The 23,820-nt window shown below is 41.7% G+C and overlaps 1 protein-coding gene across 3 annotated transcripts in view; it reads left to right on the forward strand.

Annotated features, from left to right (window-relative positions):
- LOC117484974 (voltage-dependent calcium channel subunit alpha-2/delta-1-like) overlaps positions 1-23,820 on the forward strand; it is a 121,355-nt gene that overhangs the window by 28,395 nt on the left and 69,140 nt on the right. For all 3 annotated transcript variants that reach the window (XM_034133505.1, XM_034133506.1, XM_034133507.1), the window contains exon 3: positions 7,737-7,853. In XM_034133505.1, the coding sequence (XP_033989396.1) occupies positions 7,737-7,853 (117 nt within the window). The remainder of the gene's footprint in view (positions 1-7,736; positions 7,854-23,820) is intronic.

Here is a 23,820-nt window from a genome sequence, read left to right on the forward strand (position 1 = left end):
TGTCAATGAAGATGTCAGACTTAGTATATTTGTTAATAATTACATACAATACATGGAATTTGTGTGTGTGTGAGTTCCAAGTGAATCTGCGGCCGCCTGGTGGCCAGCAAGGGCGCCGGAAGCGGGGGGGCCATTGGCCCCCCCACTTTTCAGCCCTGCCCCACATTTTCGCAGCAGCGGATGCCGCGGAACACTGTACAAATCCCGTTTCAATAATTCCCCTCTACTCTAAAGACGCATCTAAAACGCGATCTGATCTAGCTGTGTATATTTTGTTATTTGTGATTGTTATATTCAATCTCATTAGCTACAGGCATTTTGTAAAGGGAAAATGACAGCTCTCACTCGCCACTCTGCTCTTCCAGCACCGCTTCCCCTCCCTCTGTTGAAATTATGAATGTAAGGCGTATAGTAATCATAGATAACACGGCAGGGTCCGTTACAGTTTGTTTTTATCTGATTTCAAATAAACAAAGTCTTGGCTTTCAGAATATTAAACTTGTTTCTGCAAATTCAGATGATAAATACAACTTTGAAAGCTTGTAATGGCATAATTACAAGCGGAGAACGGACGGAGTAACAGCAGGCATAACAACAGCCGGTGTTTTCCCCGGGAAACAAACACAATACACACAAACGCAAAATTACACAAACACACACACACGTATACGGGCTTCCCCCAGACCAGTAATCCAAACGAAAATATCTTCCCCCCCGTACTAATTTGATCATTTGCTCCGCTAATAATCAATCAGATCGATGGATTCCAGAGAAGAGGAAACTTTAAAGGTCTTTTTCTCAAAATGATGACTAACAGTCATTATATAATGTGACATATTTTGCTTAATATTTTGAGTACAAAAACAATCCTGATATAGCCTATCATTAGAAAGCTAGGAATCTCCTCTTTCCAACAGTGTATACAACTCAAAATGTGTCTTCGGGTCAATGCAACAGTTTCTTCCCCTCCGCTACCGGCCTCTTAAACAACAACAAGGCGCGGCCCCCCCCCGACACTTTACCTCTGCCACATCATAGACTATGCATTACATTAATGCACACAATGTTCATACTCCTTACTGCACATATTCTTATTTCGCCTTTCAGTTTATATTCTAAAATTCATACATAGCATTCTATTTCCATGTAAATACTGCTTTATTTAATTTGCATTGCTATTTAACTGTATTTTATTACGGTTGTGTAAAAGATTTTTTGTTTTATATTAGATTTCTTGTTTTTTATATTTGATGTATGCACCATGACATAAAGTCAAATTCCTAGTATGTGTGAACCTACCTGGCAATAAACCTGTTTCTGATTCTGATTTCGATGGAGCAGGTCACTTTGCATTAAGTAAAATAAAGCAGGCAGACATAACAGGAAGAATATGTACATTTTAACCCAATCAAATAGGACATTGTCACACCATTCAAATGTATCCATATACATTACAACCAATAAAAAAGCTTAGATTTGTTTATCTGTTACGTTGTTTACTTTATTTGTTACGTTGTTCTGTGTGTGTCAGCCGTTAACCAGATAGAAATAATAGATGCAAACATGTCAGAAGAACCAGCGCAGAAGAAAACAAAATACAGTCAATCTAAACTTCACTTTAACAACTGGAAGGTCACATCCCTGACATCCACATCTCCAGAGCCTGGACCTGGTCCTTCATCAATCATAGAAGAACCAGCGAAGCCAGATGAACCCCAAAGCAGCAGCTCTCCGGCCGCAGAGACTGTCAAAACCGCTGCCGCCGTTGAACCGAAACAGGCTGGTTCCGACTGCATGGAGGTTTGTTGTCGGGACATTGAGGCAGGTAAAGCTGTACAGCTAACTGTCGAAAAAAAGGAGACCGCTAGATTATTTGGGCAAAGAGAAAGGTACTTCAACGCAGAGTGGTACAAAAACAGAGAGTGGATAATTCTTTGCAAAACCACGAAACGGGCCTTCTGTGAAATATGCAGATTTGCTGCTGTCAAACGGCTTGTCACATTCTCAAAATGTAGAGATGACAGCTTTGTAAATACCGGAGTTAATAACTGGAAAAAGTGCCCAAGCCTCCTGGACAGCCACGAAAAATCTCATTACCATTGTATTCAAAAAAAGTGCGCTTTCTTCAATCAAACACCAGTCAACATACAGCTTGTCAAACAACAGCGTATTGAGCAGGAAAAAAGAAGCGATGGAATGATGGAGCAACTGCGCTGTCTGCAGTTTCTAACCCGACAGGGCCTAGCAATAAGGGGGCATGCGGATAAGGAGAGCAATTTCCAAAAGCTAGTTGAACTCGTAGTTGAGAAAAACCCCACTCTGAAAAGCTTCATGCTCACCGGGAAATATGCATCACACGAGACAATTAATGAACTAATAAATCAAATGTATCGGGAGTCTCTCACCACTCTATTAACTGAAATTAAAAGCAATGCAAAACACTATGCAGTTATTGTGGATGAAACTCGCGATTGCTCCGGGCATGAACAGTTGTCTCTGACTGTACGATGGGTATCAGCTGATTATGTTGTCCATGAAGACTTCATAGGAATGTATGACTGTCCTAAGACTGACGCAGAATCAATAACCCTTACTATTAAGGACATGTTAATGAGATGCGGCCTGGACATTGGTGACATGAGAGGGCAAACCTACGATGGCGCATCTGTTCTACAGGGACAAATGTCAGGTGTGGCCAAACGTTTTAAAGACATCAATCCCAAAGCAGTCTCAATGCATTGCACAAATCACAGTTTGAACCTAATTCTTCAGGAAGCTGCTTCAAAGTGCAACATTGTACGTGGTGCCTTCAGTTTAGTTCACGACATACATGAGATAATCAACAACTCACCAAAACGACTTGCCATCTTTAAAAACATTAGGGATGCTGCTGCTGCCTCTCCTGGAGCCAGTGCTGGCCTCACACCGCTCTGCCCCACTCGCTGGACAGCCAGAGGCAGTGCAATCAAATCCTTGCTTGCCAATTACGAAGCTGTCTACGACACTTTGGATGAAATAATCCAAATGGGGGGGAACACAGAAGCAAGCAAAAAGGCACCAGGGTTGCAGGCATTGATGACTCAATTCAGTGTTTTCTTTGGACTGAAAGTGTGTCTTAAACTGTTTTCTTCTGCGGAAGAGGTGGCTTGGGTGCTCCAGTCCAAAGACCTCTCAGCAGAGACAGTCAAGTCAGCAGTGCAGATGCTCCAGACACACTACACAAACCTGAGGTCCACAGAGGCATTCCACAGCATCTTTGAAGATGCCCAAAGAACGAGCATGAACGACCTGGTCCAGGCACCGGCTCTTCCTCCAAGGCGGCGCGCTCCACGCCGTTATGATGATGGGGATGCACCTCATCAGTGGGAAAATCCAGAGGACTGCTTCAGGAGCCAGTTCTTTGAGGTAGTTGACCTGCTCACTTCTGAGCTGACTCGCAGGTTTAACCAACCCACTCTGCTTCTGCTGATGAGCATGGAACAGGTACTCCTCACAGCAGTAAACAGTCCCCCGGGATTCAACAGCATCAACATCCCCCAAAATCTGGTCGACATGTACACAGGTGATGTTGACATGGAACGGCTGTCCACCCAGTTGTCACTGTTGCCAGCAGTTTTGCAGGCACACAACAGTTCCGCCGCTGAAAGACCCATCACTCAGGTGACAAAGGTGGCCACAATCGCGGACATGCTGGCGGCACAGGGACGAGGCACGCAATCCCTCTTCAGTGAAGTGGACAAGCTTCTACGGCTGTATTTGACTGTGCCGATGTCCAATGCAACAGCTGAGCGGAGCTTCTCCAGCCTCCGTCGGTTGAAGACGTTCCTTCGTTCAACTATGTCCGAGCGCCGCTTAAATCACCTTCTCTTCCTCCACATCCACAAAGATTTAACCGATGGCCTGGACCTCAGAAAAGTGCTCCGGAGTTTCTGCTTTGCCAGTGAGCGAAGGGAGGTTTACTTTGGCAAAATTTAGGAAGATGGGGTAGATTTAGCCACGAGGGGATTTTTTTTGCTTTACCCTAATGTATTGTGGGACATTTGTTTGAAGGTTGCCACCCTCATCTGTTATTGGACATTTTTGTCATGTGATTTTAATTACACAACATCACAGCTTTTATACAGCTTACTGTTAACAAGCTTGTTATACGTTCTTTTCACAAGAATTGTTGTTTGGTTCGGTTAAATAAATAATTTATGTCCATTTCTTGAATTTCTTGAAATAAGTTTCATGAATTGCATTACCTGTAGATGCTGCACCGGTCTCAACGCTGTGTGTGTCCGTCAGGAAACACACTGTTTACAAGTAGTTCCAGCAAACATCCACTGATAAACTGCGATGTTAACAACCTCATGATAACCTAGGATCATACCTGTGTTTAGTCTAGAAAAAGGTAATTGTGTGCATTTTATTATAAAGTTGTGTATATTTACAGACTGTTGCAAAAACTAAGAAGCTTATAAACATCAGGTTTAAAACTAAAAGAGCTTTACAAAAAAGTAACAAAATTAAAGATGTTTGGAGTTTTATTTTAGTTATTAATTTAAAAAAAATTCAAAGAGATGCTGATTTGAAACCGTTGTTACATACAGTTACGGCATTTCCTGTTTCTGCCGGAGAGGGGGAAGTTTGTCCCAAAGCTTGCGGCTGTATTTACTCCATCCATCTGACAGGAGGGAGCCTCATGTGTCACTCCACGGAGTTCACTCCGTTACGGAGGGGGAGTGTATAGGGGTAGGCAGGGTGTAGGGCGTGGTTTGGGATTGGGCCATACTCGCGCACTTTTTTGGCCCCCCCACTTCTAAAATGAATCCGGCGCGCCTGGTGGCCAGTACATAAATTATGTGGCCCCCACCACCATCCAAGTTGCCCATCCCTGCTCTAGACCCACATAACTCAATTAATAAGATTAGATTTTCATGGTTTAAAGGGCAAGGTCAAAGTTCAATGCCTGTCCAAATTCTCATTAAATCAATATCTGAAAAATTGCTTAAAGGAGGAATTTCTATTATGATTGATTTTATTTCAGTTAGACTTAAAGTAAAGCCCACTGCGATGGTTCAGTATTGACAAGACTTACCGTGTGTCATACTGTAAGTCTCACTCTTGCTAACCTTCCATGACCTCAGCTGTCACAACATATCAGCAGGCTATACATAGCAGCTTTTCATTTGACATAATGCTGAATCACTGCATTCTGCCAGCCCAATGTACAGGCTCAGATGATATCTGCGTCATCAACAGGAATGGCCAGACCTTGCACACACATACGAGCCCACATCAGACAAAACAGAAGAGGCTCTATAGATCCACATTGATTTACATAATGCATCACTGGAATCGGTACAAAACTTGTTTTTCCTGTGGTGGCCCAACTTCCACATATCTGGCATTATTTCTGGTAACCACAACCTTTGAAACTGTTGCTGTAGAAGAAGCAAATACTTTCGGGCACCATCATTTAAATGTTTTTATGAAAAACCTTCTAATAATGTCAATTAAAGGCACGATTTGTAGACTGTTATGTGCACAGTTGTGTCACTGGGAATCCTATTATTTTTAATGAAGGGACTCCAAATCTAAAGCTTAACATTGTCACCTTAAGTTTCTAAAATACAGATTTAAGAATGATAATACTAAGACAAATCCTGCTGATACTTTGTTATAATTTAATCTAAAATCAGGAGTATTACTAATATTGCAATAAAAACAAAATCCGTTAGATGCCTGGGGGATGAAGACAAATACATGCACGCGCCTCAGTTCTGTGGTTTGAATGTCGGATAATAAAAACCCTCTAGGCTGCTAAATAATTGTCTGTTTGGCATTTGTGTTTCTTATTTCTTTTGCTGGAACATATTCCATAACACAGTCTTGTTACATAACCTGACATTGCAATTTAATCAGTGGACATGTTGCTTTTAAATCATTGTGCCTGGGTCAGTGGGGTCTGACAAAGAATAGAAGCTGACCACAGATGCAGAAAAAAAACATTCTCAGCCTCAGATACAGTCATTCTGTAGATGGGAAAATATGTGAAGGCTGAGAAAGTCAGTTTAAGGGGTAGAACACGCCACTCTTAATGTTTGTCATTGGAACAAAATGTTGAAATCAAATGTCTGGGGATGACCGTTTATAGGAATAAGGCACCACACCCTTTGACCGTTTCACCTCCCATCCTGTCCACATGTCATCATCATACAGCTCACTCATTCCTTTTAACTGGACTGCTGCCATGGCACTGCAGGGTCACCTGACAAAAAAATCCGGCTCATTTATTGATGCAACACAAAGCAACTACGGCGTGGGCCAATCAAAGGCATGCAGTTGCATAGTGTTCCCTGGTGGATCAGGGGTCCAGGAGCCAGGCTTGAACTGCTGAGCGGTGTGGAGTCTGACAACCCTTCAAACTCAAGAATCTATTTTTCAAATTGGCCTTCTTTTGAGTGGGATTACCTTGACTCACCACTACCTGAACAAATCAAATCCCCCTCCAACACAGCCTGGGGTCTTTATAAATCAGGTCTGTTTTCAGTGAACACCTTCTAGCTGATAAAGACTTTCCGGCAAAGACAGTTGTTGTAATGTGAGGTGCAGGTGATAAAACATCACAATTGGAGAGAGGGTTTTCTGAGTGGAATTTCTAGCCTTCAACAAAAAAACTGTATTTTACAGAATTATTACCTGCTCTCTCACTGACAAAAGGAACAATTCCAATTCTCTCCCCTCTCTTTCCAGTCACATTTATAGCAGACAGCCTGCCTTCACAATTCAATCTGGCAAATCAGATCACAAATCAGAATGAGAGTTAATTAAACAGAGAACTAAACATTGGTTCCTACATCTAACAAAATCCTCAAAGCTTAAAGGTAGGGTAGGTAAGTTTGAGAAACCGGCTCGAGATCGCTAGAATTTGAAAATACACAACTGGAGAAAATCTGCCACTTCCTTACAGAGCCCCTTCTCCAACACACACGAACGCGCACATGACCAATGAGGGCACGAGATAAGTTTGTGCACAGATGGAAGGCTGACAGGCAGGTAGGCCATCCAGTTATTTTAGCCGGGCCGGCTAAAATTATTGGTCGTGCTTTTTACAGTATTACGGCTTCCACAGATGACACTTTTTTTATGGATTTTTTGTCAAAGCACTTAAGATATTCATTGCTATCTGGATGTTAAGAGCATTCCATGGAATATAACAAAAAGTGTATCTCGAGCCGGTTTCTCAAACTTACCTACCCCACCTTTAAGTCAATTCATAATTTTATTTACAAAAATATCGTACATCCAAAACCAAACAATTCTGCAAAAAAACAGATTTGTTTTTAAGTTAATTGGCCAGCATTACATCTCATATTATTTAACCAATGACATTTGAGACTCCACCTACTCCTACAAAACATATAATGAGTACTTTGGAGGCGCCCCCCCCCCCCCTATGAGCACTGTCACAAGATGGCTTCCAGGACTGAAACACAGGAAATGGTGACCACTTTCATGAATGTGTGTCTTTTAAACATAATTTTCAGAAGTAAAATGAATTGAAATGCATGGTATATGTATTTGCCTATGTATTGATTAAATGAAATAAAGAGGTCAAATGCCTACCTTTCTTTACAAACAAAGGGCTTAGCCAAATGTTAGTGAGGGAGTCTGTGCTTCCTCTCAACATTGTTTGTCCAGTTTAATTATGCTTATCTCTTACCCGTGCTTTTCTCTTTTTATTGTCCCAGATATATCATAAACACAGACCTCACTTCAGCATTGAGACCAACAACGCACAGGAACTGGTTGCCACAGCTGCTGGGAATATAGAGAAGCTGCTGACTAACCGCTCCCAAGCTCTGAGGGTGAGTGTGACACACGAAAATGGGACACTTGAAAAATGTAGCAACTCTGTGTTGAGGAGAATTGAGGGGTTTAGGTATTTCTTCCTCTTTGTTATAAAAGCTGTAATTTTTTGTTTGAAATAGGAATATAAAATGCATTTTTAGTCTGTCTGTGAGACCAGGCCTAGCGTCTCTCTTCTACAGAAACCCACAGAAACAATCTGCTCCTCCTCATTTCACGACAGAGCGGACACTGGAAACAGCCACTGCCTCAGGCCATGCACTGATCTAACATGAGCCGACATCCTCCAGCTAGATGACTTAATTCAAAGTTACCAGTCTGGTTTGCTACGTAACAAAAAATGACAACATTTGGGGAAAACATGTGTGGATATGATGCATGTTTTGAAACGTATAATATTACAGATGACGCTGTTTAGTTTCAACTTTCAGGAATATTTTGTCTTTCCTTGGGATGACTGAAACAAATCTGCCCTTCTTCATAATTCATACCTGCTGCTTCCATGGGTAATCTTTCTGATTCTAACGGAGAGAAAATGCTTGAAGGCTAAGCTGGAAATGCTTTTATTTGATTTTCAAGTGTTGCCTGCAGTGCTAACCACAAGTGGCTGAATTCTTCTTGTTGAATGTCGGACAAAGCCATTCAAAGACCTTGGAAGAGCTGTGAGGTTGTCGGATTGTGTTCCTTTGCTTGTGTAACCACACCGCATATCTTAAGTTGAATCTGTTTATCTTATACAACCTTCTGACAAATCGTAGACATGTTAGCTGAGACTGAAGATTATTCATTTTGGCTGAATATGGATAACGATGATGATCCGTGGGGTTGGTCCACTACTTTGGACCAGACTGAAAGCCCCACCAGCCATTGGACATTTTCGTTTTTTAGTGAAATCTCTTGACGACTGTTTATAGTTTACTCGACTACCAGATTACCAGAGGTGGGAAAAGAACTCAGATTTAGTCCTTAAGTAAAAGTAGAAGTATCAAAGTACTCTGTAACAAAAATATACTTAAAGTTCTAATAGTAGTAATAGTTATGCAGATTGGTCCATTTCAGAATAATATATATGATATGTTTTATAATGATTGATCATTAAAGTGTTCTCAAAGCTGGTAAAGGTGCAGCTAGTTTAATGACTTTGTATACTGCAGGGTAGCTTGTGAATTTACTCCAGGTGGAACTAAAGTCTGATTTAAGACTTGATTATATTTCACATCATTCATTCAAATCTGCAAAGTAACTAAAGCTATTAAATACATGTAATGGAGTAAAAGTACACCATTTACCTCTCAATTGTAATGAAATACAAAGTAGCAAAAGATGGACACGTAAAGTACAAGTACCTCAAAATTGTACTTAAGTATAGTCAGGGGCGTCGCCTGGACCTGAAAACATTCGGGGCTTAGCCCACAGTGGCGGCGGCACTACAGTGGCATTTTTCACTGCAACACTCCCCACACGCACACACACAGTACACCTGCGACTGTTACAATGAAGGCTCGATAATCAGCTCACGGCATATAGGCAGGGGTAAAGTGGTATTTTTTATGAGTGGGGGGCTCACCTCCTCTAGGGGGGGTCCGGGGGAATGCTCCCCAGGGAAGATTTGTTTTTAAATATTGAAGTTAAAGCATCAATCTGGTGCACTTTGAGAGCAAAATGAAGAGATCTATGGATACCTCTCTTCACCCATATGAAGCAGAACTGTAAACAGATGTACTTTTTCTTTATGGATATTTGACTAATCACTCTCCTTTTAAACTGTATTCTTGTTTTACTGCCATATAGTATTTCATAACTGTTTTTCCTTTATTCTCTTATTTTTTTTATAACTATAATCATCATATGAAGGTGTGCCGCGGAAATAATCTTTTGAATAATTTGTGACCAAACCGTTTGAGACCCACTGAAATAACTTAGACTAAAGTTAACTATCTAAACACTCAGAGAGTCCTTTAGCTCACCTGAGTCTCTCAGTCTGAGAGGAGAGGACTCTCCTCCAGCTCCTTATGTCCGTTAGTGCAGCTAGCTAACCAGATGCTAACAACACGGTCCATGCTGGTACTGGTACTGGTACTGGTCCCTCCCTCCCTCTCTCTCTCTATCACACTATTGCCACACACACACACAGAGCCGAGCTTGAATGACACAAGCACACGTTTATTTCCATGCAACTCTCTGATTGGTCTGGTGTCATGCCTCTGTTGCATTCACTGAACACGGGAAATTACAGTGCTGCCGTCCTCTCTTGTGTCATGATGAGGTTCACGTAAAGCACGGTTAATGTATTATATTATTGAGGGAGAATTGTCCGGGGCTACAGAAAAAACATTCGGGGCTAAAGCCCCGGATGCCCAGGCCAGGCGACGCCACTGAGTATAGTACTTCTAGTAAATCTACTTAGTTACTCTCCACCACTGCAGATTACCATGTTGCCTATTTACTTTGGTGACGCCCTGGTCGTTTATTAAGCACACCCTGCAGGTCACTTATCTCTATCTCATTATCCCCTATATAGAAATTGGCAACATATGTGTTGGGACATTCATGGATTTACCCTTACGAGAACCTCTGACTATGACTGCTGGGCCACTCTGAGATTCAGACTATTTTTGATACCAATGCATCCACTGTTGGATAGTTTAGCATTACATTTTAAACATTTGTGTTTAGTATTAACCAATGTTTACATGGTAGTTGCTAAACTCAGATGGTGATAGATGACCTGCTAAACATCCAACCCAGTCTCACGGCATTTCGTGTTATAGTCACGACATTTAATCTATTGATTCGTGTTCACCAACACGATTTTTACCCTTTTTTTCGTGTCACACAGAACGATTTTAAAAGCAATGTATTTCTATTGGTAGTATGTTTCGTGCCTGCACCACGTCTTTTTGTCCGGTCGGGTCTTGGAAGACCGGAAGCTGTGTGGTTCATAAAAACATTTTCTTACTCAATATCAAGCCACGATTATTGTTTTAAATCCTATAATGTCGGACTTTTTTTGCCGTCCGTGAGGAAAAGAAATGGGGCTCAGAGCCTCAGAATACTGAAATCTGTATTTTTTAAATATTTTTTTCCTTTTAATTTGTTATTCTTTTCTAAATAACACACTGTTATTTACTCAACAATAACACACAATTATCCTTGTTTTTATTTGTTTCATTCTATAATATCGGGCTTTTTTGCCGTCCGTCAGGAACTGAATTTCAAAATAAAGTCACCGGAAACAGACATAGGCGATTACACACCCACTGAACTGATTACCCAAGATCCTCAGCTATGGTTGAAGCTCGGTGATTGGATGTTTTAGCCGCAATGCACGTTGGGATATGGTGTTAATGCAATATGAAATAACTATGAACAGAATTGCGTTGCCAGGCAACAGCTTGGGGTGAAAACAGTATTTCCGGTCTCAAAGTTTGCATAGTAATCTGCAGTACTCATCAACTAAAAACATCAGTTTATCCTTGAAACCACGGCAGACTATCCAAAACTAGACTCGAACGGGTCCTGCCCCGCCCCCCCCCCCCTAGAACTACACATGCTGGCTATTGTGTTTCGCAACATGTTCTATGGCACGTTTCTACTGGGAATTGTATTTTTAAAAGACGTTTTCGTTTTTCCCACAGTTAGAAGTTGCCAGTATTAAACTGTGTACACCCTGGAGCTTTAGGGGATAAGAAACACAGTGGTGTTATCAAATTTAAAACATATAATTAATAAATGTGTGAAAATTGCTTGTGTCCATAATGGGCAGCATTAATGGCGCATCTTCCACGTGCCGGTTGCATCTCACCACCGGAAGTTCTTGAGGTTTGCCTTTCAGGGCAGACACTATCAGTTCCGGGTGCTTCCCTTTGGTTTCTCCCTCTCGCCAAGGGTGTTCACCAGGGTCGTGGCGGCAGCTCTCGCACCCCTGCAGGCGCAGGGCGTGAAGGTCCTGCCGTATTTAGACGGCTGGTTTTGCCTTTTATCTCACGTAGCCCAGTTGGGTCAGTAACACCGGGAGGAGTTGCCTGGACCCAACAGGTCACTTACCTGGGGATGGTCCTAGATTCGGCCGCCATGAGGGCCTACCTGTCACTTCGTCATGTGGACGACATTTTCCACCTTCTTCCCATCTTCAGGCTGGGCAAGATGGTGCCTTATATTCAGTTCCTCCGGCTCTTGGGCGGACTGACGGCTGCCTCAGCCGTTGTGCCCTTAGGCCTGCTGTCGCTGCGCCCCATGCAAATGTGGCTGAACAGCCTTCACTTGGACGCCAAGTGGCACAGGCACAGAAGAGTCAGGGTGTCTCAGTGGTGCCTCCACTCTCTGTCCCGCTGGAGGGACAGGGCCTATCTTTTGATGGGCCTGCCCAGGGGCGCCATCCCATCCCGCCGGGAGACTGTCACTGCAGATGCAGGTCTCTCAGGGTGGGGTGCAGTGTGGCAGGGCAGGACTGTTCAGGGTCAGTGGTCTGCCCAGGAGGATGCACGCCATGTCAACGTGCTAGAGCTTCGGGCTGTGCAGCTTGCACTCACGCACTTTTTACCCCAACTGGGGGGCAAGCATGTGCTTGTTCCTTCGGACAACATGCCCACTGTTGCCCAGACTGCAGTCCCTTCTAGATAGTGGACGTTCTCACTCCACTCAGAGTTTATGTGGCTGCTATTCCTGCCCGACATGTTCGGGTTGACGGCGCCACGGTGGGGTGCCACAGGTCGGTGTCCCTCTTCCTGAGAGGGGCTTTACGGCAGCGTCCCCCTAGCGCCCAGAGGGCTCCGGCTCGGGACCTGCCCCTCCTGCTGGATGCCCTATCATTTCCTCCCTTCGAGCCCCTGGCCCAGGTGGAGCTTAAGTGGCTGTCCACGAAGGCAGCATTTCTGCTTGCCATAACCTCAGGGAAGCGAGTTGGGGAGTTGCATGCCCTCTCCGTGAGCGATACATACCTGAGGTGGGACTCTCAGGTGTTGCCCTTTGGGCAAATGTGGCGTTCCTGCCAAGGTCCTTCCACGAACCCACTTCAATCAGCCTGTCCAGCTGGCACGCTTTGACATTCAGGAGAATGGCAGGTCGGAGTTGCTGTGCCCTGTGGGTGCCCTAAGGGCGTATATCGATGCTGCTACTGCCTGTTACGGCAGTCGGAGCAGCTCTTCGTTTGCCATGGTGGCACTAAAGGAGGTTGTGCCCTCTAAACAGCGGCCGCCCCACTGGATTGTCGATACCATCTCACATGCCTATGGGGCCAGTGGCCGCCCCCTGCCATCAGGGCTGAGATGCCACTCTAAAAGGAGCATCTCAACATCTTGGGCTGCCCTGAGAGGGGTGCCCCTGGAGACCATCTGCGCCGCGACGTCGTGGGCGTCTTCTGGCACATTCTCCAGGTTTTTAATCGGGTTAATGTCACCACTCCCCATCCTTTGGGCGTGGTCCTTTTGCCGAGCTCCGCTGCTTCCAGTAGTGAGCAAGGACTTGGATTCTTCATGACATGGTTGATATAAGTCATCCAGTGCTAAAGCACCGCCTCTGGTGGTCAGTAGGGACGAAATAGAACGATATTTACGTCTGTAACTACGGTTCTATGAGTCCCGGATGACCGCCAGAGTATCCTGTCTCTCAGAATTCTTGTGTGCTCGCGAGAAGATTCTGGGATCCGATCCTCTGACAACACCGGCAGATATAGCCGGTGTCACGTGGGTCACAGGTGACTTTGTTGTTATTGGTACTCGAGCTGCGCATGCCCGCGATGGACATATCCAGTGCTAAAGCACCGCCTCTGGCGGTCATCCGGGACTCATAGAACCGTAGTTACAGACGTAACTATCGTTCTTCCAGTTTGTCTAGAAGCCTTCTAATCAGGGCTCTATAAATAAAGAACTAAGGCAGATGTGTAATATTTAATGCAGCCGAACCGTGTATTACAATGCCGTTATGTGATGACTTTCAAAGAGAAAAGCAAGTACACTCGGAATAAAGTATTATTTATTTATTCTTTATGTTTTCGGATGTCATATCGCATAAACACCATATCCCAACGTGCATTGCGGCTAAAACATCCAATCACCGAGCTTCAACCATAGCTGAGGATCTTGGGTAATCAGTTCAGTGGGTGTGTATCGCCTACGCCTGTTTCCGGTGACTTTATTTGAAATTCAGTTCCTGACGGACGGCAAAAAAGCCCAATATTATAGAATTAAACAAATAAATAAAAACAAGGATAATTGTGTGTTATTGTTGAGTAAATAACAGTGTGTTATTTAGAAAAGAATAACAAATTAAAAGAAAAAAAAGATTTAAAAAATACATATTTCAGTATTCTGAGCCCCATTTCTTTTCCTCACGGACGGCAAAAAAAAGTCAGACATTATACGATTTAAAATAAAAACAATAATCGTGGCTTGATGTTTTTATGAACCACACAGCTTTTAAAATCGTTCTGTGTGACACGAAAAAAGGGTAAAATTGTGTTGGTGAACACGAATCAATAGATTAAATGTCATGACTATAACACGAAATGCCGTGAGACTGGGTTGAAACATCAGCATTAGCATCGTGTTAGCATGCCGATGTTAGCAGACTGCGTAAAGCTCCGATCAGCTGCTCGTGTGACTGTACACCCTTAGTCTTGTTTACAAGCCTATTTACCAAGGACCACAAGCTAATTTGATCCATACAACCTTTCACTGCTCCTTAGTTAAAACACAACACTATTAGGTTAGCTACATTTGGATCTTCAGGCGCTCCCGGTCTCAATCAATCGGTCTCAGAGAGCCAGAAATATCCAATTAAAGCCTGTTGACATAGTTATGTTCTCATTGATTACCCCATCAGTCCAGCCAAGCATTTTGTTTTTCTTACATCCCAATAATTGCCCGGGAATGATGCACAATTAGCTCTTGCTGTTGTTGTGTTGCACCTTGGGAGAGAATCACGACTGCTATGTGAATTAATGGCAGTGGAGTAGAGATGTTTAACTACAGGCTCTTTTCTTACATTTTAACCAACACCATCTTCTGTGTGTTCCACCTTTGCAAGTTAACTGAAGCTCTTTACTGGGAGTGTGAAAACAGCGAGGGAGGAAGAGAAGATTTTTAAAAGCTAAACGCCATATGCTGATGTTCTTTATTCCTTGAAAAAAAGTATGTTTACTTACGTCCATGCATGACGAGTGTCAATGACGAGGAAACAGGCTGGGTGCTGGGTATAGCTGCAGTACATTATGTCCGCTTCTATATAATGAAGTGGGTTTGATCCAGCTTTATGGCCATGAATTGATGTAAGGGACCATAAATAGTTGCTGTGTCTACTTACAGTAGCTGACTCATGCATTGAAATGGAAGGAAGGAAAGGACAACTACAGCCCATGTACTGTGTCTAACCTGAGCTAAACTAATCAAACATTTCTCTAGAAAGGTTATATACACACTTTAAAAACTGAAACATTGTCTTCAATTAAATGTATTATGTCAACAACTTTCACAAAACTCTATTATTAACCAATTTTTTTCAAATCAATGTTTCAGTTTTTTCATTGCCGAAAATAATCCCTCCCTTTTGATTTACCCTCTTAAATATTCTTCTTTGTTTTCTAATCAGCATTTCTTCCTTCACTCTTCTTAATTCCTCCGTACTTTCACTGTCCGTTCCTTGCTCCGTTTAGGCGATTACACCCATGACGTTATCATGTTGGCAAGCGATCGTGTTAGAGGTTATATCTCTCTATCTGAGAGAAATTGAATGGCTTGAAATGATGATGAGTAGAGGGAGAGTGTTTGGAAGTCCATGAGTGCACTAAGCCACACCTCTCATGAGGCAGCGCACACAAAACTAGAAGCCTATTACAACCCCCCCCCCCCCTCCCATCCATTAAGATCTCTGTCTTTTTAATACACAATTCAACAAGCAGCACTCTCTTTTTGTTCTCACAGCGCTGCTATGTGCTGTATGAACATAAAATAACATCTAGATACAGAATTCTAGGTATGTTCTGATTAAATACAGCTAATGGCATTTTTGGTAGTTACATTTTCCTTGAACTTGCCCCCTCTTCTGTATTATACAATGATGAAGTGATCATGGAATCCAACAGCAAGAATAGAAAGCGAATAACCCATTTGGTATTAAAGCAACAGAAACGGTGAACTATGACACTTAAACAAATACTTTCCGTTAAGCCCTATTCACAGCAGACATTTTGGATTTGCTGAAGTATGAAAAGTACAGCGGTGAATAACAACATAACAATGCCTGTTATTTAATTAATGTAATGCTTTTGCACAATTCAATTGTACATGAACATAACAGATAACACATGACAAACAGTGCAGGAAGAGGCACAAAACCTATTGGGCTTATTTAAAAGCCTCTACCTAAATAAGTCACCATTTTGTATAAAACACAAAATCAATATACATACAATTGCTTAAATAAAGCAACAATCTTTAGGAACAATATGTACTATACTTAACATTTAAAGGAGAGGTGTCATGCTTTTTCCGGTTATTACCCGTCCCCTTGTGTGTTATGAAGGTTTTTATGCATGTAAACGGTGTGCAGAGTCAAAACCCTCAAAGTACACCCTATAGCGAGTAAAACTCTAACACAGAAAATACCTCCCCAAAACGCCTCGTTGGAGATACGTCATTGTCCATTTGATTCTTCCGGGTACGGCTTGACATCATGCCGTACCCGGAACGAAATGGACCAATCCGTGGAGCCGTTACGTTACGTCCGCGGAGCCGTTACGTTAAGCCCCCGCTGATTGGTCCAAATTGACCAATCCACGGACTTCCTCACACACACATCTGTGTGCAGGGAGCAGGCAGCTCAGCTGATTTCTCCTCCCTGTGCAGGCTGATAACAGACAGTTAGGATCGCGGCGAAATTCTCTCTGCAGACCCATTCTCACAGCGTTTATCAACCTTTTTCTTACTCAATATCAAGCCACACTTATTGTTTTTTACTTCGGATGTGAGTTTGTGTGTGCTCAGGATGAGTTTGGCTGTGTTTCGCTATGTATCCTAAACAAGGAAACAACACCTCCACGGAGCTCAGCGCGATTCACAACGTCCCGACCAATCAGAGCACACTGTGCTCACAGGGAGGGTGGGGGCTGGAGCTATTGGAGCTACAAACGAGCCGTTAAAGGCAGAGAGTGAAATTCAGTGAATACACGTAGTTTACAGAGATGCTGTTTGAGAAACCAATGTGAGTTTGGAAAAATGCACAATATAAATCTATTTTAGTATACCTCAACAATGGAATTATGATCAGTGGAAATGGCCATGACACCTCTCCTTTAAATAAAATAACACTGCTGTGAAAATGAAAAGCAGGCGTCATAAAGTGGTCAAATGATTTATTTAATGCAGCGAGGAACAGTTTTTGTGATTATTGGTAGTGGGACCAATTTCTCCAGTGTATTGCACACTTTTGTAAAAATGCACCAATGTACACAACAAGTTAGGCTGCTTTTCACCTCTTTCTCTTATATTTGAATCTCCATCATGATGTAACTGTATTGAATATGGATGACTGTTGTAAGACATCATGCCAGAGCGCTTTACCACTCTCTGAGATGGTCTGGTCTGGTATTCACACCCCCTGCAGCTGTACAGTTCGGGCAGTGTTGCGCTTGAAATAAGCAGGATAGACACCGCCTCTCTGACTGGTGGCATTTCTCTTTACACCAGGGCAACTTGTCTCCTCTGGCTATGCTTTACAAGTGTTTGTTTGTGTGCCTGTGTGTGTGTGTGTGTGTGTGTGTGTTTTCCAGCAATTGTCGGGAAACACAATCCCATTAGAATGATGGCTGCTGTCATTAACTTAATCAGGGTTTGGCGTGGATTTGCTGCCTGTCGATCTGACATCTGCCCATCTTGTCACCTCCACTCAGTCTCTGCGTTTCATGTCGGTGCTCCCTTGACATGCAATCTCTCAGATGTTGGCAGCTGTGGCTACTTACAGGGAGACAAATCTTTAAAAAAAAATGGTCTGGCAAAGAATAGATCAGGTTTATTAATATAATCGTTAGCGCGGTCTAACTCTGTCTTGGGTTGCGTACAAGGCAAGAGTTTCTCAGCTGTTTCATGCAAGGTGTTAGAACTGGCAACCGTAGGAAAAAGAACATACTGCAACAGCCCTTACTTACTTACTTACACACACACACACACACACACACACACACGCTTCATCAAACTCTTTACATATTGTGTGCATAAATCAGATTCAGAAATAGGTTCATTGCTACAGTAAGTAGGTTAACACATACGAGGAATTTGCCTTGGTGTATATGGTGCATGCATACATAAACACAGTCAAAGAAGATACATTTATAAGAAAAGGACAACAAAATGAAACAATTATACAATAAACAATTTTAAGAACACAATTATAACATTACAATTTGGCAATTTTCACATGAAATATAGATATACTTTAAATAAATGTATATAATAAAAAATGTGCAGTAGTGGTATGACAAGTGGAAAGCTGGTCCAGATAAAAGAGGAAGCTTTGTGGACAATTCGCAAAATTCGGAAGGGTTGTACACGACTGACAGTATTGAAATATGAAAATGATTTAAATTCCAAAACGTAGATTAATACATATGCTAAGCACTTGTACTGTATCATGAGGTAAAATATTCGGTTAAAGGAATGAAACTAATAAGACGAGCTTGAGAACCATCTAATGCTGAGTGACATTAAGATCAGCATCACATCAGTTAGTGAATATTTTTCAGTTCACAAATATGTGTGTATAAATGAATAATTATAATCATTTCAGTTTGTCTATGCCAGTTATATTGTTTTTTTTCTAATTCTCTGGTGTCTGTTTCACATTCTATTCTCTTTAGTAAAATCCACAGACCCTCGATAATGCATCACAGCTAATAGGTGGCTCTGTTTTTGCTTTGTTACTATTACTATTTGTATTCTTCTTTCACAAAGCCCATAAGTGGCGTGTTTTAATATCGATGTGACATCACGCTCTGCCTGCTGTCAGTTCAGCCTCCACTCCATTCAAGATGTCCTGCAAATATTAATTTATATCTGCCATATTTGACTTGATACCTTAAAATACTTTTCCTCTGTATATTTCTACGTGATGAGTGTGGGGTTAGACCTGCTGTCCCCCTTTAACAGCATGAACAGGCTGTTTAGGTATAACTTTCTCTTTTAACCATGTTATGTTAATGTACTCAAAGTGCTGGCGATCTGACTGGGGGGTTTCTTTGTTTTTAGCTACTCACGGGCAATCAAAGAATTTGCCTCTTTCATGTTGCACCACAGCATTCTGCATTTGTGTGCGTTGTCCTTAAAAGGATGTCAAGTAAAGCTGGAGTTCCCAATAGGAGAGGAACCACCGCAGTGCCAAAGATGTTTTGTAGCTGATAAATAATTTTTGATAATAGGAAATATCGATGTGTGTGTATTCCACAATGGGAGTTGTTCACATCCCTAAAATCACCTCTCTCCATCTCCATTCTGGACTCATATGCTCTGCTTTCCCTCCAGTTCGGTGTCTCTTTTCTTTCATTCTTCCCTCCAACCCTGTCCTTCCATCCTCATTGCTCGTAACTCCCTCTCCACTTCCCTTCCCATAACTTCACCCTGATTCTCTGTCACTCCTTATTCCTGTTTTTCCCATTTCTGCCTTGCCCTGTTTTCCCCTGTTCTCTCTTTCTGTCCTTTCTTATTTCTTCATTTTTCGGGTGTGTGTGTTTGTGTGGCACAGTTTGAATATGGATGATGATGAATTCTTCTTTTTGCTTTAAAATGTGATCCCCTGCCTTTCTCTTGCATGTCGCATCTATCTTCTTATTCTTGCCCTTCGGGCGATTGTAGCCATTATAGCTGTAATGCATCAGAGTGTGTTAAAAATAAACTGGCATGTTTTTTTCTTTACTAAATCCACCATTTACCACAGATAAAATCAACCAGACTGCACCGTACTGATTATCTTGCTTCAGCCTCTTTTCTACACGTGCCACCTTATTTGCAAAAACCCAACTTCAAGCAAGCTACTTGTATCTGGATACGCTAACTGGATAAGAAAAATGCATTTTATTTCAAGGTCTAATTCAGGCAGAATCCCTTATTGATTGATTGATTGATTGATTGATTGATTGATCTATACCAGCCAGATCTTAAAAGTAAAAGGAAATAGTAGAAGTCCAAAGCGTCCTCTCACAAAAACAGCATTTGAGAAGGAATGACGCATCACCCACATCCGTCGCGGAAAATCTAAGAAACTGACCGAAAGAAAAACCTGCAATACACACTTATATCTGTACGTGTCTCTCTTTGTGTCTTTGAATCAGATCCTCCTCCACTGCACTGTGCGCTCAAACTGCCTCCATCATGTAGCTGTGACCTGTTGATATTATATATTGAATAAACTCACACATATTGCACACTTAAAATCTGTGTGTTCATTACATTGACCTCGGCTTCTTTTTTTAACCTGCCTTGACAGGACATCTCTCTCATTTCTAAGCCCCCTCTTCCTCCCTGACTTTGTTCTCATCAATGATTGAACCGGTCCTCTTCACCAATGCTCTGCTGGGCCCTGTGGTTAACTTCCCCCAGTGGAATAGGTCATTTTTCTTCCCACAGTGACAAAGGCAGAGATGTCCGGATATTCTCATTTATAATGAAAAAGAGGAATGGATAAGAGAAAGCAATTCCCATGTGCTGAGATGTTTTCACTAGCTTCTAGCTTCTAGGAGTTAGTATCAGACTGATCAATAATTGTGTGTTTAAATAGGTATCGAGGCTTTGGAGTAACAGATTACATGTAACGGGAATACATAATCAGGATACAAAAAAAGGTAACTATTCCCTTACAAATTTGAAAATAGAGATTACTAGCAGGATTACAATGTTACAAAATATTGCAAATAAAGATTAATAGATGCATTTATTTTGGCTTTCATTTAGGCTACTTTTATTCTTCTATATTTTATATACTTTTTTAAAATGCATTTGGTGGACACTGGCTTTATTAAACGGAAATACTGTGTTTTTTTTTAAATAATGTATTCAACTATACTATTCTGGCGGAATAGCTTTTTATGATAACACATTTTTGATCATAAATATCTTAGTTTCTTTTACCCTACCAACCCTTTTGGTATATATTTATAATCTTAAACCTTAGAACAAAATTAAATGTCATCCTTTTTCAAGATCATTTTCACAGCTTATCTAATGAGCAAATGGTTAGCACTGACGTCAACCGCTTAGAAAAAAACACTCAACACTAATTCTTGTCCTATCGTACTGGATATAAAAACGTTACGACAGCTGTTTCAATATAAAACCACTGCAAAAGAAGTGGCACATCCTTTGTGTGTCCTTTGTAAATTAAAATTCTCACACTCTTTGCTTTTGACATTAAAAAGCCAAGAAATGATTACCGGATATGCTAATTAAAAATGAAAAGGAATAATGGATAGGTGCAAGGCAAGCTCTGCTAATATGCTGGGATAGCTTCTAGCTCTTAATAAAAAGAGGATTTTGTTTTTTCATCAGGCTGATCAATCATTTGGTTTTTAATTGGTATCTATTTGTAATCCTAAACCTTAGAACAACATTTGATGTCTTCCTATATAAAGATAGTTTTCACAAATGAGTGAATGTTAAGCACTGACGTCACAGGTCAGAAAATGCTGATAGGAAATATTAGTTTGATGTAGGCTGAATCAGATGTTATAGTTTTAACTATTAAATATTGTTATGAAATCAACCCCATTTTCGATACAATATGGACAAGATTTTCTGAAAAAATGTCTGTTGTCTTTTTTGTCATATCATGCTGGATATGAACATTGTTAAGACAGTTGTACCAATAAAGGATCCCTGCAAAAGTAGCGGCACATCCTCAGTCTTTACTTTTGACATTAAAAAGCCAAGAGGATTACACTGGCTGATAGCCGGTCTCTAGACAGCCTAAAACTGCAGAGGACTGACTTGTTGGGACAAGGGGAAGGTTATTCTGTGTGCGAGCCTTCAAGGAACTCCCTCTGATGCTTTAGCCACCTTGAGGCATGCTTGTTGACTAAGCACCTGCTGAGGGGGACATGGCGGCCTGCCAAGACCCCCCCCCCCTCCCCCCAGACAGTGTGCCTGAAGAGAGCAGACTGACCTGCAGAGAAGATGTGACTAAAATGAAGACGAAAAATAGTGAGGTTCTTTGTTTCAAGAGCTAATTTTTCTAGAGTGAGGTAAAATAAGAAGGCAAAGAATAGGACCACCCACGAGAGGAAGGGAGACCATTAGAGAGACAATGCAGGACGGCTGAACAGACAGCGGAGGCCTGTGCTATTTGAATATTTGATCGTTGAGGTTATTTTAGGCCTTGGATTGCATTAGCTCTTTGGCCAGCAGATCCAAAAAAGGCTTTGGCTGCCCACCAGAGTCTGAGCCACAATTGGTGTCCATTTTGGAAACAAAAACAACTGTTGTTTTCCAACCTTGGCTTCTTAACATCGGTTTAAATCAACCTCTGCGTGGGTCTTCATCAATAGGAAACCAACGTCTCCTAATGTGAGTGTGCGGTTGGCATTAGCGTAGAGAGGCAGATATGCGTCTTATTTGCAGAGGAAAAGATGGCCTGCGCTATGCTGGGAAGTCCTAATTAACTAAATGTTTTTTGTCTCTTGTGTTGCCATCGCATGGGAGGTGTTGCTCTCCACAGTGCATAGTCGGATGCGGGCAGGTTACCATGGCACCCTGGTTGCTAAGCAACGTGGGCATCATAAACAGATTCCTCACTACCGAAATGAGTCACTTCTCTTTCTCTCTCTTTTAAACAAAATGGCAAAACTTTAATTCAAGTACCCTCATTCATTTGCGTTTACCAAAAGCATGCGTTACTCACAGAATTGCCTCTCTTGTAGCATTCAATCAATTGTTCCAGAAGGATGAAAGCAAGAGCTTGAGCTTTTGGATAAGTGTTGTGGTGTGTAGTGGTGCGTAATTACAGAGGAGTCACTGAATCTCCAGTGTCTGTAAGTGCGTTATTAAACCGACACCGGGTGACATGCTGTGAGTCATTAGACACTGCTGTTAAAACCCTAATCACAGTGTAGGCACACAGTCACACACACACGGACACACACACACACACACACACACACACACACACACACACACACACACACACACACACAACACACAACACACACACACACACAGGCTCATGAAGCTCCTCACTAACAGATTATTTCACCAAATCGTACAATAAGAAGAAATCGAGTGAATACTGTATCATACTATCATGTGCTACAATGGTCTAATTCCAATGGCGTTCTGGCGTCCATTATGCAGTCACTTGGCATTTCCAAGAATATTTCTGATTGAAATACTGAGGAAATGTATTATCTCAAATTGCTGAATAAACAACATACATTTCTCTACTTGTGTCACATGCCAAAGGGTTGTCACTGCGAGGTAATTTATGCTGATGGCGTCCCGCGCTACAGTGAGCCTCTCAGAGTAACTAGCTTGTTGCAGTTTGATTAATATTGGGAGTGGACTTTGAAATATTACCTCCTTCAGTAACAGTCCAATTGCATAGTGACGGTGGAGACTGAAAAGTTGTGTTACTATTGGAGTTCTTAATCAATTTCAGGTTTGGGAAGTATTTATTAAAAGTAGTTTTTTTTCGATAAATAAATACAATATTTTAAATCATGGTAAAGCACTGTATTATTGCTCCATATAGTGTGTATCTAACACACACTGCTCATATACTGTAAAAACACTCATGTTAAATAGTACTATATAATTCATTCACATTGTCATATAAATACTTGTTATTTTAAGTTGTGTATACTGTAGTTCCATTACATATGTTCTTGTGCACACATTTTTGCACAATTAACTTAAAAAGCATACCGTACCGTATATATATTGTGAATAGATTTATTAATGGTGTATCTCATATTTAATGTATTTTTTTCTGATT

This window comes from Trematomus bernacchii, unplaced genomic scaffold (genome assembly GCF_902827165.1).
Source record: "Trematomus bernacchii unplaced genomic scaffold, fTreBer1.1, whole genome shotgun sequence".
Classification (NCBI taxonomy): domain Eukaryota; kingdom Metazoa; phylum Chordata; class Actinopteri; order Perciformes; family Nototheniidae; genus Trematomus; species Trematomus bernacchii.